General features: G+C 47.2%; 1 protein-coding gene across 7 annotated transcripts in view; it reads left to right on the plus strand.

The window, feature by feature from the left end:
- The window catches only part of MYO3A (myosin IIIA), a 527,514-nt gene that overhangs the window by 245,468 nt on the left and 264,282 nt on the right, over positions 1-17,764 (plus strand). For all 7 annotated transcript variants that reach the window (XM_063921638.1, XM_063921639.1, XM_063921642.1 and 4 more), the window contains 2 exons: positions 6,091-6,207; positions 13,066-13,170. In XM_063921638.1, the coding sequence (XP_063777708.1) occupies positions 6,091-6,207; positions 13,066-13,170 (222 nt within the window). The remainder of the gene's footprint in view (positions 1-6,090; positions 6,208-13,065; positions 13,171-17,764) is intronic.

Consider the following 17,764-nt stretch of genomic DNA (forward strand, 5'->3'; position numbering starts at 1 on the left):
ATGTGGACAAGTGGAGCAGGGCAGGGTCAGGACTATATGACTGTGACAGCCCACTGGGTAGATGTATGGACTCCCGCCGCAAGAACAGCAGCGGCGGCACCAGTAGCAGCATCTCGCAAACGCCAACTCTTTCCTAGGCAGGCTACGCTTTGTATCACCGCTTTCCAGAATACGCACACAGCTGAAAACCTCTTACGGCAACTGAGGAAGATCATCGCGGAATGGCTTACCCCAATTGGACTCTCCTGTGGATTTGTGGCATCGGACAACGCCAGCAATATTGTGTGTGCATTAAATATGGGCAAATTCCAGCACGTCCCATGTTTTGCACATACCTTGAATTTGGTGGTGCAGAATTTTTTAAAAAACGACAGGGGCGTGCAAGAGATGCTGTCGGTGGCCAGAAGAATTGCGGGACACTTTCGGCGTACAGGCACCACGTACAGAAGACTGGAGCACCACCAAAAACTACTGAACCTGCCCTGCCATCATCTGAAGCAAGAAGTGGTAACGAGGTGGAATTCAACCCTCTATATGCTTCAGAGGTTGGAGGAGCAGCAAAAGGCCATTCAAGCCTATACAATTGAGCACGATATAGGAGGTGGAATGCACCTGTCTCAAGTGCAGTGGAGAATGATTTCAACGTTGTGCAAGGTTCTGATGCCCTTTGAACTTGCCACACGTGAAGTCAGTTCAGACACTGCCAGCCTGAGTCAGGTCATTCCCCTCATCAGGCTTTTGCAGAAGAAGCTGGAGGCATTGAAGAAGGAGCTAAAAGGGAGCGATTCCGCTAGGCATGTGGGACTTGTGGATGCAGCCCTTAATTCGCTTAACAAGGATTCACGGGTGGTCAATCTGTTGAAATCAGAGCACTACATTTTGGCCACCGTGCTCGATCCTAGATTTAAAGCCTACCTTGGATCTCTCTTTCCGGCAGACACAAGTCTGCTGGGGTTGAAAGACCTGCTGGTGACAAAATTGTCAAGTCAAGCGGAACGCGACCTGTCAACATCTCCTCCTTCACATTCTTCCGCAACTGGGGGTGCGAGGAAAAGGCTCAGAATTCCGAGCCCACCCGCTGGCGGTGATGCAGGGCAGTCTGGAGCGACTGCTGATGCTGACATCTGGTCCGGACTGAAGGACCTGACAACGATTACGGACATGTCGTCTACTGTCACTGCATATGATTCTCTCAACATTGATAGAATGGTGGAGGATTATATGAGTGACCGCATCCAAGTAGGCACGTCACACAGTCCGTACTTATACTGGCAGGAAAAAGAGGCAATTTGGAGGCCCTTGCACAAACTGGCTTTATTCTACCTAAGTTGCCCTCCCACAAGTGTGTACTCCGAAAGAGTGTTTAGTGCCGCCGCTCACCTTGTCAGCAATCGGCGTACGAGGTTACATCCAGAAAATGTGGAGAAGATGATGTTCATTAAAATGAATTATAATCAATTCCTCCGCGGAGACATTGACCAGCAGCAATTGCCTCCACAAAGTACACAGGGAGCTGAGATGGTGGATTCCAGTGGGGACGAATTGATAATCTGTGAGGAGGGGGATGTACACGGTGATATATCGGAGGGTGAAGATGAGGTGGACATCTTGCCTCTGTAGAGCCAGTTTGTGCAAGGAGAGATTAATTGCTTCTTTTTTGGGGGGGGTCCAAACCAACCCGTCATATCAGTCACAGTCGTGTGGCAGACCCTGTCACTGAAATGATGGGTTGGTTAAAGTGTGCATGTCCTGTTTTGTTTATACAACATAAGGGTGGGTGGGAGGGCCCAAGGACAATTCCATCTTGCACCTCTTTTTTCTTTTCTTTTTCTTTGCATCATGTGCTGATTGGGGAGGGTTTTTTGGAAGGGACATCCTGCGTGACACTGCAGTGCCACTCCTAGATGGACCCGGTGTTTGTGTCGGCCACTAGGGTCGCTAATCTTACTCACACAGTCAGCTACCTCATTGCGCCTCTTTTTTTCTTTGCGTCATGTGCTGTTTGGGGAGGGTTTTTTGGAAGGGACATCCTGCGTGACACTGCAGTGCCACTCCTAGATGGGCCCGGTGTTTGTGTCGGCCACTAGGGTCGCTAATCTTACTCACACAGCTACCTCATTGCGCCTCTTTTTTTCTTTGCGTCATGTGCTGTTTGGGGAGGGTTTTTTGGAAGGGCCATCCTGCGTGACACTGCAGTGCCACTCCTAGATGGGCCCGGTGTTTGTGTCGGCCACTAGGGTCGCTAATCTTACTCACACAGCTACCTCATTGCGCCTCTTTTTTTCGTTGCGTCATGTGCTGTTTGGGGAGGGTTTTTTGGAAGGGACATCCTGCGTGACACTGCAGTGCCACTCCTAGATGGGCCCGATGTTTGTGTCGGCCACTAGGGTCGCTTATCTTACTCACACAGCGACCTCGGTGCAAATTTTAGGACTAAAAATAATATTGTGAGGTATTCAGAATAGACTGAAAATGAGTGTAAATTATGGTTTTTGAGGTTAATAATAATTTGGGATCAAAATGACCCCCAAATTCTATGATTTAAGCAGTTTTTTAGTGTTTTTTTAAAAAAACACCCGAATCCAAAACACACCCGAATCCGACAAAAAAAATTCGGTGAGGTTTTGCCAAAACGCGTTCGAACCCAAAACACGGCCGCGGAACCGAACCCAAAACCAAAACACAAAACCCGAAAAATTTCAGGCGCTCATCTCTAGCAGAAACGCCCACTAAAATCCACTAATTCTGTGTACATTTCCACTTCAGAACTGCACCATGTAGCACATGCGCTGTGTGACTCAGACGCATGCGCAGATATCAGCTAATAGCATGTAGCATCAGCGCTGCTTGCAACTCGGAATTAGGATCTGTATATAAAGTGAGTCTGGACATTAATGTTTAAACACTTGCATATACGAGTGTGTGTGCAGAAGAGTACACCTCCCTGCCTTGGATGGGTGTGGATCATTAGATCGACAGTGTCTAGGTCGACAGTCACTAAGTCGACAGGGTTGGAAGGTCGACAAGTTTTCTAGGTTGACATGTACTAGGTCAACAGGTCAAAAGGTCGACATGAGGTTTTTTTGTGTGTAGTTTTCTTCGTAGAGTGACCGGGAACCCCAATTAGTGCACCGTCTCGCTTCGCTCGCCATGCTTCGAGCGAGGTGCCTCGCTTCGTTCGGCACAGATTACTGTTCCAATCGTAGTCCACGTGGATCGTTAAGTATGAAAAAGTTTAAAAAATGCAAAAAATTCAGGTCGACCTTTTGACCTGTCGACCTAGCACATGTCGACCTAGAAACCCTGTTGACCTTTCAACCCTGTCGACCTAGTGACTGTCGACCTATAGTGGTCGACCTAAACATTGTCAACCTAGACACTGTCGATCTTCAGACCGGATCCCCCTTGGATACAGGCATGAACTTCCAGGTGTTTCTTAAGGTGCGTACACACGGTGCGATGGGGTGTCTCGGCTGATACTGACTATATTGTGCCAGGAGACATGTAGTCAATATTGGCCATGCCTGCACCCACTATATTTTCTTACAATGCCGATCCCGTGGGCCCGCACATCGGCATCCAAGCTTATACACATGGGGGGTCATTCCGACCTGATCGTATGCTGCTCTTTTTCGCATCTGGTCAGAACTGCGCATGCACTACGAAGAAAGTGGTCGCAGCGGCGACCGCAAGAAGATTGACAGACAGGAGGCAGATCCGAGCATCACCTGACTCGGGGAGTGGTGAGTCCAACGCAGGCGTGTCCAGGCGTTTGCAGGGCAGGTGTCTGACGTCAATTCCAGGACCTGACATGCTGAAGACATCACAGTGGGTAAGTAAGTCCAGACCTACTCCTGTCCTGCACAAAACTTTTTTTCATAGCACGGCTGCACAAGCGATCGCAGCCTTGCTATGCAAAAATCGACTCCCCCATAGGCGACGTCTAGTTAATCGCACGAGCTGCAAAAAGTTGCACTGTGTGATCAACTCGGAATGACTCCCATGGTGCGATATGCATGTATAGTCCATATCGCATGAAAAATCACACCGTGTGTATGCACCTTAAGGAAAACTAAGGTTTTGCACTGTACAGCGAGCATGTTGTTCAATACACGACAAAAGCACACTTTTCCTCTATCAGCTCAAGCTGACCTGTCAGTGTGGTGACTTGCCAGTTCCCCAGCTCATTACTTACCCTGCAGCTTGGCTCATCCCAGGCAGATAACTCAGACCGTGCACGTTTTACAGCTTGATTCTCGGTTTATAAGTGCAGTGTACAAGGGACTGCATGACCAATTAATGTCCTGACTGCATCCTATAGATGTAGACTGTGGGGTACTGTGTGGCCAATGTAATAACATATGTAATGATGCTGTAATGTAATCCCTCAACGTCTCTGGATTATCAAAACACAGGATTGCAGGACATGGCCAAAGTATGTGCCCCCATGTTGCTAGAGGACAGGGTCTCATTTACAAGCTGGAAGTCAGAAGCCAGCTAATTCCTGCACCTGAACGTTGGGGAAAAAAGGGGCAAAACCAGAGACTGAAGTCAGTTATTGAATTCTTTGTTCTCTGTTCCTGGCTTTAGTGGCAAGACAGGCTTAGAGCCAAAAAGCGAATGCTCCATTGGGAGCCATCCGTGGCTTGCACGAGCCGGGGGACTTTCAGGCATGCCCTACCCAGCTGGTAGAGGCAGAGAAGGATTTACCACAAGGCAACCAAAGCAGCTGCTTAGGGCCCTGTTGGTCTCAGGGGGCCCGCCGACAAGGCTTTATAAAAGCCATTTCTGGCAGACCACGAGCTTCCCCAAAGTTGTCCGAGAGCTGGGCTGACTGAATACTCCCAGCAGGATGTCAGTAATCAGACAGCTGTTGGGTGCCGTCTCCAGCGCATGCCTGTGTCTCCAGTCCTGCAGTACTGTGCGTGTGACCAGTCATGACACTCATGTGTATGACGTCAGATGAGAGAAGAGCCAGGATGTGCACAGAAAAAAACACGAGTTCTTCCAGTGTACTTTATTACAGTATTTTTTTACATTTTATATAACATCCACCTACTTCAAAGTCCAATCAGGCGTGAGTGGGGGATGATGGGGAAGGGGGGATGTAAGACAGTGTTATTTTAAGTACAGTGTGGCAGTATGGATGGTGTAATGGTTAGCGTTACTGCCTCACAACACTCATGTCATGGGTTCAATTCCCACCATGTCCCTAACTGTGTGGAGTTTGTATATTCTCCCCATACTTTCATGGGTTTCCTCCGGGTACTCTGGTTTCCTACTACAATCCAAAAATATACTGATAGGTTAATTGGCTCCCAACAAAATTAACCCTAGCGTGAATGTGCAGATTTGGTAGGGAAAATAGATTGTTAGCTCCACTGGGGCAGGGACTGATGTGAATGGCCAAATGTTCTCTGTAAAGCGCTGCGGAATATGTGTGTGTTATATAAATAACTGGTAATAAATAATAATCAGTACACTAGTACAACTACCATCTGCCTGCTATAATCGGCTATGGGTAGATTGGGGAGCATACACTAACTGGGGGGCAGCAGGACCTGTCTGCTACAATTGGTGGAGGGGGCACACTTAGGAAGGGGGTCCGCAAATCTGTGTCTTGCTTAGGGCCCCATGAGGTCTAAATCCACCTCTGGATAGAGGACGCTTAAGGCCAAAATAGCAGGGATCAGCAAATCACAGGCCCATTGGCCGGGATTCAAGAAGCTGCTTCCTTAGAATCGTGAAGTCGCCAGTGGCATTTCTCTCAGTGGGACCCTGCTCAACAGTCTCCCTGACAGCAGACCTGTCCTCAGCCCAGGCGGGTAAGTGTGACTGCAGAACTGATCACTACTTCTATTACTGAAGGGCTCAAAGATAAAATAAAGGTATTGTTGTACCTTTTCTATTGTGTTTTTTATGTGCGATCCGACGGACTTCTAAAGTAACTGGGATACCGTGCAAGAGTGGTAGGCGAGACTAGCGCACACATAAACCCAGTTTCCTCTTAATTAGGGCTCTAGTCTTATATTATACTCATTTTAAAAGATTATAGTTCATTGTTGTCTTATCATTTAATTTCTGTCATAGAATTCTGTAACGGACCAGCTCCAGAAACGCTACAACAGGGATCAGATATATACCTATGTGGGAGACATTCTTGTTGCAGTAAACCCATTTCGAAGTTTGGATCTATATTCATCACAGGTTCGATCATGTTAAATGTTGTAGACTAAGTTTTGAGGAAGATGAAACTAATTATGCCAGAATTTAGCCTAGTCGGTTATTATTAATATAAGTGCCTTGCACCTGCATGATATACAGTGCATCCGGAAAGTTTTCACAGCGCTTCACTTTTTTCACATTTTCTTATGTTAGAGCCTTATTCAAAAATTGAATAAATTAATTTTCATCCTTAAAATTCTACAGACATCATCCCAGTCTGAGGTCAAGAGCGCTCTGGAGCAGGTTTTCATCCAGGATGTCTCTGTACATTGCTGCATTCATCTTTCCCTCTATCCTCACTAGTCTACCAGTTCCTGCCGCTGAAAAACATCCCCACAGCATGATGCTGCCACCACCTTGCTTAACTGGTGATGAACAGTGCCTGGTTTCCTCCAAACATGACGCCGGGCATTCACGCCAAAGAGTTAAATCTTGGGCTCATCAGACCAGAGAATTTTGTTTCTCATGGTCTGAGAATCCTTCAGGTGCATTTTAGCAAACTCCAGGTGGGCTGCCATGTGCTTTTTACATCAGGTTCTTGGTCACCTCCCTGACTAGGGCCCTTCTCACCTGATTGCTCAGTTTAGATGGTGGGCCAGCTCTAGGAAGAGTGGTGGTTCCAAACTTCTTCCATTTACGGATGATGGAGGCCACTGTGCTCATTGGGACCTTCAAAGCAGCAGATATTTTTCCATACCCTTCCCAAGATTTGTGCCTTGAGACAATCCTGTCTCAGAGGTCTGCAGACAATTCCTTTGACTTCATGCTTGGTTTGTGCTCAGACATGCACTGTCAAGTGTGGGACCTTATGTACTGTAGGCAGATGTGTGCCTTTCCAAATTATGTCCAATCAACTGAATTTACCACAGGTGGACTCCAATTAAGCAGTAGAAACATCTCAAGGATGTTCAGTGGAAACAGGAGGCACCTGAGCTCAATTTTGAGCTTCATGGCAAAGGATGTGAATACTTATGTACATGTAATTTTTTATTTTTAATACATTTGCAAAAATCTCAAAATACTTTTTTCATGTTGTCATTATGGGATATTGGCCCTCATTCCGAGTTGTTCGCTCGCTAGCTGCTTTTAGCAGCATTGCAAACGCTAGGCCGCCTCCCTCTGGGAGTGTATCTTAGCTTAGCAGAATTGCTAACGAAAGATTAGCAGTTCTGCTATTAAATATTTCCCTGCAGTTTGAGTAGCTCCAGACCTACTCCTAGATAGCGATCACTGCAGACTGTTTGGTTCCTGGTTTGACGTCACAAACACGCCCTGCGTTCGGCCAGCCACTCCCCCGTTTCCCCAGCCACTCCTGCGTTTTTGGCTGGCACGTCTGCGTTTTTTAGCACACTCCCGGAAAACGCTCAGTTACCACCCAGAAACACCCACTTCCTGTCAATCACTCACCGATCAGCAGAGCGACTGAAAAGCGTAGCTCGGCCCTGTGTAAAATTGCATAGTTTTGTGTGAAAGTACTTAGCGCGTGCGCCCTGTGGCCCGTACGCATGTGCAGAAATGCCGGTTTTTAGCCTGATCGCAATTCTGCTAAAAACGGCAGCGAGCGAACAACTCGGAATGACCCCCATTGTGTGCAGAATTTTGAGGACAAAAATGAATTTATTCCATTTTGGAATAAGGCTGTAACATAACAAAATGTGAAAAAAGTGAAGCGCTGTGAATACTTTCCGGATGCACTGTAAGGGTAATTTACTGTATAATACATGGTCTAATTAAAATGTCTCTTATGTGCCATTGTAATGAATGGATGTCTGATATGAAATATTAAGCAAATATATTGTGCACAAAATGTTCATCATTGGTGTTTGGTAGTGTAGGATTGGCACAAAATAGTCAGTAATTTTTCCCACAATTAGCCTAATTCAGACCTGATCGGTGCTGTGCGTTTTCGCTGATTGACAGACAAAGGTGGTCGCTGGGCGGGAGGGGGCGGGCTGGCGGCATTTGGCCGCCGTTTATGGGAAAGGACCGGGCAACGCAGGTGTGCCCAGACCGTGTGGGGGATGGGCCATGGCAGCTGTGTGATGTCACATGCAGCCGCTGCGACCCTCACAGCGATGAGTAGCTCCCTGCCAGCACGCAGGAGCTGCGCTGGTAGGGAGCTACTCCTAAAGTACAAAAGCATCGCCGCTGTGCGATGCTTTTGTATTTGTGCGCAGGGGGGGGGGGGGAGATCGGGCCTGACATGCGGGGCGGACTAGCCCTGTGCTGGACGTCCCCCTGCATGTCTGTGTGACATATCGTAGCTGTGATAAATTTAGCACAGCTACGATCAGGTCTGAATTAGGCCCTATATTACATGCAAGTAGCACTATTAGGACAGTACTTCTCATCTTTATAAACTGACATCCATTGGGTAGCTTAAGCACAGGGCATGCATTTCCACTTTAAGACAATACCCACTACCATAATATAATTTATGACTTTAAACACATTTTGTCAAATATGAAATCCCAACTTGGTTCCTTTTGGTTTAATAGTCATGTTCACTGTTGGTGATTGTAACTGTTCATTATATGTAAACATATATTCCTACTGTATTAGCTAGATGAAACCGGCTTCTACCATACGTTTTTTTTGTCTGTTGGACCTACCCTTCTAATGCTTTAATCCATGCTATAATGGACTTGGGGGGGGGGGGATTTATCAAATCTTGGAGAGAAATAAAGTGGAGTTAGATAAAATACCAAACAATCGGCTTCTAAAGGTGGAATCGCAATTTATTGTTTCACAGATGCTGAGATTTCACCCCCAGATTTGGGATCAGTACGTAATCCCGCTGGACGGGATCCCGGCGGTCGAAATCCCGACGCCGGAATCCCGACCACCCAATCCCGACAGGGGTGGCGAGGCGGAATGCAGCCCCTTGCGGGCTCGCTTCGCTCGCCACGCTGCGGGAACGGTGCTTCGCTACGCTCGGCACACTATTAGATTCTCCCTCTATGGGTGTCGTGGACACCCACGGAGGGAGAATATGTCGGGATTGTGCCGGTCGGGATTCTGGCGTCGGTATTTCGACCGCCGGGATCCCGTCCAGCGGGATGTTGACCGCATCCACCAGATTTATTGTGTTTACAATACTTCTGACTTGCCCATACATTACAGATTTGTGTCAGTGATCTGCAGATTTCAATTGCATCTTCAAATCTTGATAGTAGGCCCATACATCACCTCAATCGATTGTCATTTTACAAGTCATATGCAGAAAATGTAAATAATGGGCAGTGCTACTACCTGCCCCCACTTCTGTTAATAGTTAAATAATTAATGGAAAAAATGTGTGTAGTTCCCCTATATTTAATGAACCAGCAACGGACTCTTGGAGCCAGCCCTGGTTCTAAAAATAAGGGGAACATAATAAGTAGAGGTCCCCCATATTTTTAAAACCAAAACCAGACTCCACTAACAGCGGGGTAATGCCACAGACAGGGGACACACTTGATGGGGTCACCCCAGCCAAAGCATTTGCCCCCCCCCCCCCCACCCCCCCCCTAACTAGTCAGTCCAGGTTGGGGGTTCCTGGGGTAGTGGGGTATTTCCCCCCCCCCAATAAAGGGGTTCACTGGGTAGTGGGTGCAGGGTTGATAACATGGGATACTGTAAAACAGTATTGTCCTTCATAGTAAACTTCAGGTCCCAGCAAGCCTGCCCCACATGCCGGTACTAGGAAGACACACAAGTACCAGCATGTGGAGCATCGAGTGGCCCCTGGTACCTATAGCCCCCCTGTAAAGGAAATATTCAAATAAGCACACAACACTGACTGTTTAAATAATTTATTTATCTGCACCCTCACCTGGGGGTCGGCGGCCTTTACAGCTCTTTTGCATGGCTGCTGCCTCCCCAGGACTTCCTCCAATGTCTTCTTATGTGATTTTCACCTGGGGGCGGCAGCCATTTCAGCTTTTTTGCATTGGCTGCTGCACACGCAGAACTCCCGAGTCTTCAGGAGCACTTGCCAGCTCATCCACTGCCGTCTGACTGCCTTCCCCCCGTCTCGCGCTGGCTAATATAGCCAGGCCAAGGGGGCAGGGTGATTATGCGGTGAGCCGCAATTGGCTCACATAGACCATGTGAAATTTTTTAAATGGTGCCGTGCGTGAACCAATGACAACTCGCGATGCCATTTTTTTAAACGCCCAGCACAGCTACTTTATCACTCTTTGGGGTCTATTTACTAAGCCTTGGATGGAAATAAAGTGGACAGAGATAAAGTACCAGCCAAACAGTTCCTGTCATTTTTCAAACACAGCCTGTGACATGACAGTTAGGAGCTGATTGGCTGGTACTTTATTTCCATCCCCTTTATCTCCGTTCAAGGCTTAGTAAATAGACCCCTAAATCATTATTCACTTTATCACTTTTTAAGGCTTAATACAGTTGGGCCTTTATCTCTCTCCACTTTATCTTTCTCCAAGATTTGATAAATCTCCCCCTTAATGATCAATGGGGCTAATTCAGACCTGATCGCTGCTGTACATTTTCACACAGTGGGCGATCAGGTCTGAACTGCGCATGTTCCGCAGTGCGCATGTGCATTGACAGAGATACGATCGGCATCTCAGCCCAGCGATCGCCTCTGCCTAATTGACAGGCAGAGGCATAGGTGTGTGCAGGGGGGGTGCCTGGTGCGCACAGGCACCCCCTAATGTCTGGCACCCGATCTCACATGCCTGAGGCAGCGATAGTTGAGCAGGCTGATTACTGTCCCCTCTGCGCTGCACCCTGTCAGGACTGCATTACTGACCGGACGTATGGGTTAATCAAGGGTGCCACTGCCACCGGCTTTCAAACCCCTGGCTCCACCTCCATGTACAAAAACAGCATGATGTGACGTGATTACGTCATGCTGCTGGCACGCCCACCTCTTTCCTTCTATGCTATGCCAACGCCAGCCACTGATGAGGATCAGCATGCAGCCAGCATTCCCTCTTAGGAAGACAAATTCAATACTGGCAGGCGGTCGGCAGCAACATTGACACGTCATTCGTTTTTCCAGCAGCAGCAGTACTAGTCTGCGACTGTCTGTGTCAGTGAGTGGCTGACTTGAAAGTAAGCTGCTGCAGCTTGCAGGGGAAAGAGAGGGGGAGCCAGACCTGGCTGAGGAGGAGCAGTGTAATTGCAGTGAGTGCCATCAGGGGTGTTTGTTTGGTGCACACCACAACATCTGACAATGTATCTGCTTTATTAGGATTGGTACAAGGGTGGATATTTTATATTGCGTTGACCATCAGTAGATGGTGCTAGACACGCCCAAAAGGCGGTGCTAGACACACCCCTCCGACGGTGCACCCCCTAATAAAATGTGCTGCGCACGCTAATGGGCAGAGGAGTTCGCTGGGTGGGAGGGGGCGGGCCGGCAGCGTTAGGCCTACGTTTTGGGGGCGCAGTCCGGGCAACGCAGTCGTGCCCAGACCATGTGGGGGCAGTCGCGGTGGCTGCATCATGTCACACGCAGCCACTGCGACCCTGGATGTGGTGAAAAGTCACCTACCAGCACGGCAATGCTGCACAGGTAGGGACTTACTCGCCGGGTGCACTAGCATCGCCGCCTTGCAAATGCTATTGCACCTGTGCGGAGGGGGGAGGGCTAAACATGCGGTGCAGATTAGCCCTGTGCTGGGCGTTCCCCCCTCATGTCAGGGTGGCTATATCCTGAATTAGGCCCAGTGAACGATGATAGATCAAAGGCGCTACTATCAGCTGGAAAAAAACTGACACTGGAAAAATAATACTCTAATTTAAACGTAAGTATACATCACATGTGTTCTTTGGAGTCCCGTCCCAATCACTATTTTTCTTAGGCTGTACCGTAGACTTCCAAATTTTGCATATGAAAGGGAAACACAAATACAACAAAATGGGTGGTATTGCTTTTAAGCTATATTAAATCTAGAAGGTAAAAAGTTCCGTGGTTGTTCGAGAAAAGGAACCCTATCGTGTAGACAATTCTTGATTGGAGATAAGGACAGTTCCTCGCCACCACTTAACAATGCAGAATTGTCTACACGATAGGGTTCCTTTTCTCGAACAACCACTGAACTTTTTACCTTCTAGATTAGAACTGTATTTTTAATATACTGTACAGTTTAAAACCAGTGTTTCCTGAATCCAGTTCTCATGAATTGCCCCAACAATGCATGCTTTCCACATCGGCTTGCTGGAGCACAGGTGTATTCCATGCTTACCTACATTCTGGCTGCTCTGTGTGGGAGAGAGCAGCCAGGTCGGCTCAGAGGGTGGGCAGGGGAGGCTGTGACGTGGATGAGGGGGTGGGCCGGAGGCGGGATGGGGCGGAGCGGGGGCGGAGTCACGATGACACCTCCTTTAAGCCATGCCCCCGCTCTGTAATGCCGCAATCACCGGCATTACACTGCAGGGGGCGTGGCTATGATGACGCGATTCAGCAAGAATCGCGTCATCAACTGCCTGGACCGCCCACTTTACACACTAAGTGGGCGGACGGGCAGGGGGACCCCGCAAATCGGGAGACTTGCCTGCTCTTCCGGGGGGCCGGGATGGTCACTCAATTTTCGGGAGCCTCCCGGCCATTCCGGGAGAGTAGGCAAGTATGGTGTATTCATTTAATGACCTACTGTACTGTACTACAGTGCAGTACACATCTTAAACTCCACAGGTGGTACTAATTATTTAATTTGTGATTCTGCAAGGAATTCGGGAAACTCTGGTACACTGTGATATACAGTAACATAATGCTGCATTTTCATTTCAGTTTATAAAAAAACACATTGCTTCATGTGACATTCTTTTATTGTGTTTTTGAAGCAGCATCCGATGATACCAGTTCTATTTTTTTTATAGCATTCACAAACATACATTGGTGCAAAGAGGGCATCAAACCCCCCACACATCTTTGCTGTTGCTGATATAGCTTATCAGTCTATGGTGAATTACAGTTCAGATCAGGTAAGTTATTATTTGGTAATAGAATATCTACCAGAAATGCCTCTTCTAGTACTGTAGGTCTGTTTTAATACTGATTTGGGGAGTGAATCTCTCTTATCCACATCACTAACAAACCGCTTACACAGATTGGGGGCTGCAGGATGTACTAAAGGGAAAATAGTGCTAAAAGTTTTTCGGACTTAGGGGGTCATTCCGACCCGATCGCACGCTGCAGTTTTTCGCAGTGGTGTGATCGGGTCTGAACTGCGCATGTGCCGTGACCGCAATGGGACGTGCCAGTCCCGAAACGTTGGCTTTATGCTGTGATTTCTTTATACAGGTGTTCATTTAAAAAGACCTCGAGTGCCGCTGAATGCTTCATTGCTTCCTCATATATTCAACATTACCTCAGAGGGCACCGGGGCAATTGATATTAGAGATGTGCAGTGGGAATTTTTCGTGTTTTGGATTCGGTACCGCGGTTGTGTTTTGGATTCGGACGTGTTTTGGCAAAACCACCCTTTCGGATTTTTGTCGGATTCGGATGCGTTTTGGATTCGGGTGTTTTTAAAAAAAAAAACTTCAAAAACAGCTTAAATCATAGAATTTGGGGGTAATTTCGATTCTATAGTATTATTAAGCTCAGTAACCATAATTTCCACTCATTTCCAGTCTATTCTGAACACCTCACACCTCACAATATTATTTTTAGTCCTAAAATTTGCACCGAGATTGCTGGATGACTAAGCTAAGCGACCCAAGTGGGTGGCACAAACACCTGGCCCATCTAGGAGTGGCACTGCAGTGTCAGACAGGATGGCACTTCAAAAAATAGTCCCCAAACAGCACATGATGCTAAGATAAATAAAAAAAAAAGAGGCGCAAGATAGAATTGTCCTTGGGCCCTCCCACCCACCTTTATGTTGTATAAACGGGACATGCACACTTTAATAAACCAATCATTTCAGCGACAGGGTCTGCCACACGACTGTGGCTGAAATGACTGGTTGGTTTGGGCCCCCACCAAAAAAGAAGCAATCAATCTCTCCTTGCACAAACTGGCTCTACAGAGGCAAGATGTCCACCTCATCCTCATCGTCCAATTCCTCACCCCTTTCACTGTGTACATCCTCCTCCTCACAGTGTATTAATTCATATCCACTGGAATCCACCATCACAGGTCCCTGTGTACTTTCTGGAGGCAATTGCTGGTAAATGTCTCCACCCTACAGCAGCAAGATGCAGCACAAGACACTGTACTAGTATTAGTAATGTAGTATTACTGAGCACCACAAGACAATGATCAGTGATACTGAGCACTGATGATATTGAGGAGAACTGACACTGAGCAGCACAATTAGCATAAGACACTGTACTAGTATTACTAATGTAGTATTACTGAGCACCACAAGACAATGAGTAGTGATACTGAGCACTGATGATACTGAGCACTGATGATACTATGGAGAACTGACACTGAGCAGCACAAGACACTGTACTAGTATTACTAATGTAGTATTACTGAGCACCACAAGACAATGAGCAGTGATACTGAGCACTGATGATATTGAGGAGAACTGACACTGAGCAGCACAATTAGCATAAGACACTGTACTAGTATTACTAATGTAGTATTACTTAGCACCACAAGACAATGAGCAGTGATACTGAGCACTGATGATACTGAGCACTGCTGATTCTGACAACTGATGATACTACGGAGAACTGACACTGAGCAGCATGATTAGCACAAGACACTGTACTAGTATTACTAATGTAGTATTACTTAGCACCACAAGACAATGAGCAGTGATACTGAGCACTGATGATACTGAGCACTGATGATACTACGGAGAACTGACACCGAGCAGCACAATTAGCACAAGACATTGTACTAGTATTACTAATGTAGTATTACTGAGCACCACAAGACAATGATCAGTGATACTGAGCACTGATGATATTGAGCACTGATGATACTGAGCACTGATAATACTACGGAGAACTGACACTGAGCAGCACGATTAGCACAAGACACTGTACTAGTATTACTAATGTAGTATTACTGAGCACCACAAGACAATGAGCAGTGATACTGAGCACTGATGATACTACGGAGAACTGACACTGAGCAGCACGATGCAGCACAAGACACTGTACTAGTATTAGTGAGCAGCACAAAAGCACTCTGGAATTGTCACCCCCCCTCCCCCAGATACCACCGTGACTGGAATGTTGATGACCGATGCAGTCACAGGACACTACTAACAGAGCACCCTACAGCAGCAAGATGCAGCACAAGAGAGACACTGTACTAGTATTACTGAGCAGCAATAAGAACTGATACTGAGCACTGATACCGAGATTTGACATTGAGAGAACGTAGCCACGTCCTCTCTGTACCCTCTACAATGCACGAGTGAAAATGGCGGCAACGCGCGGCTCTTTATATGGAATTCGAATCTCACAAGAATCCGACAGCGGGATGATGACGTTTTGCCTCGTTCGGGTTTTCCGAGTCAGGCGGAAACAACCGAGCCTGGCTCGGACCCGTGTTTGACACGTGAAGTTCGGTGGGCTCGGTTCTCAGAGAACCGAAGCCGCTCTTCTCTAATATATATATATATATTAGAGATGAGCGGCTTCGGTTTTACTCGGGGCTCGGAACGGCATCTTATTGGATCATGGATTTCACGCATTTTGGATAGCCAATAAGCAAAGCCCGAAATACCTGAGTAAATCCGAGTTAAACCGAACCCGCTCATCTCTAATTAATAAATAAATATATATATATATATATATACCCCCAACAACTGCCCCGGCACTCATCCAAAGCAGCTTGCTGTGGTGCCCTTCCTTGTGGACCTTGCCGGCCCACCTATGTATAACAGAGGGAATTAGGTGGCACTCACAGACTTGTAGCTTGTGGAATCAAACTTCACACAGTGAAGATGTTTAATGAAAAAAATAAGAATTTACTTACCGATAATTCTATTTCTCGGAGTCCGTAGTGGATGCTGGGGTTCCTGAAAGGACCATGGGGAATAGCGGCTCCGCAGGAGACAGGGCACAAAAAAGTAAAGCTTTTACCAGATCAGGTGGTGTGCACTGGCTCCTCCCCCTATGACCCTCCTCCAGACTCCAGTTAGGTACTGTGCCCGGACGAGCGTACACAATAAGGGAGGCAATTTGAATCCCGGGTAAGACTCATACCAGCCACACCAATCACACCGTACAACTTGTGATCTAAACCCAGTTAACAGTATGATAACAGAAAGAGCCTCTTAAAGATGGCTCCTTAACAATATAACCCGAATTTGTTAACAATAACTATGTACAGTATTGCAGATAATCCGCACTTGGGATGGGCGCCCAGCATCCACTACGGACTCCGAGAAATAGAATTATCGGTAAGTAAATTCTTATTTTCTCTATCGTCCTAAGTGGATGCTGGGGTTCCTGAAAGGACCATGGGGATTATACCAAAGCTCCCAAACGGGCGGGAGAGTGCGGATGACTCTGCAGCACCGAATGAGAGAATTCCAAGTCCTCTTTTGCCAGGGTATCAAATTTGTAGAATTTTACAAACGTGTTTTCCCCCGACCACGTAGCTGCTCGACAGAATTGTAATGCCGAGACCCCTCGGGCAGCCGCCCAAGATGAGCCCACCTTCCTTGTGGAATGGGCCTTAACAGATTTAGGCTGTGGCAGGCCTGCCACAGAATGAGCAAGTTGAATTGTGTTACAAATCCAACGAGCAATCGTCTGCTTAGAAGCAGGGGCACCCAACTTGTTGGGTGCATATAGTATCAACAGCGAGTCAGATTTTCTGACTTCAGCCGTCCTTGAAATGTATATTTTTAAGGCTCTGACAACGTCCAACAACTTGGAGTCCTCCAAGTCGCCAGTGGCCGCAGGCACCACAATAGGTTGGTTCAGGTGAAACGCTGATACCACCTTAGGGAGAAAATGCGGACGAGTCCTCAGTTCTGCCCTATCCGAATGGAAGATTAGATAAGGGCTTTTATAAGATAAAGCCGCCAATTTAGATACTCTCCTGGCGGAAGCCAGGGCCAGTAACATAGTCACTTTCCATGCGAGATATTTAAAATCCACCTTTTTCAATGGTTCAAACCAATGGGATTTGAGGAAATCTAAAACTACATTTAGATCCCACGGTGCCACCGGAGGCACCACAGGAGGCTGTATATGCAGTACTCCTTTAACAAAAGTCTGTACCTCAGGAACTGAGGCCAATTCTTTTTGGAAGAATATTGACAGGACCGAAATTTGAACCTTAATAGATCTCAATTTGAGACCCATAGACAATCCTGATTGTAGGAAATGTAGGAAACGACCCAGTTGAAATTCCTCCGTCGGAACACTCCGATCCTCGCACCACGCGACATATTTTCGCCAAATGCGGTGATAATGTTTCGCGGTGACTTCCTTCCTTGCCTTAATCAAGGTAGGAATGACTTCTTCTGGAATGCCTTTCCCTTTTAGGATCTGGCGTTCAACCGCCATGCCGTCAAACGCAGCCGCGGTAAGTCTTGAAAGAGACAGGGACCCTGTTGTAGCAGGTCCCTTCTCAGAAGTAGAGGACACGGGTCGT

This window comes from Pseudophryne corroboree, chromosome 5 (assembly GCF_028390025.1).
Source record: "Pseudophryne corroboree isolate aPseCor3 chromosome 5, aPseCor3.hap2, whole genome shotgun sequence".
Lineage (NCBI taxonomy): Eukaryota > Metazoa > Chordata > Amphibia > Anura > Myobatrachidae > Pseudophryne > Pseudophryne corroboree.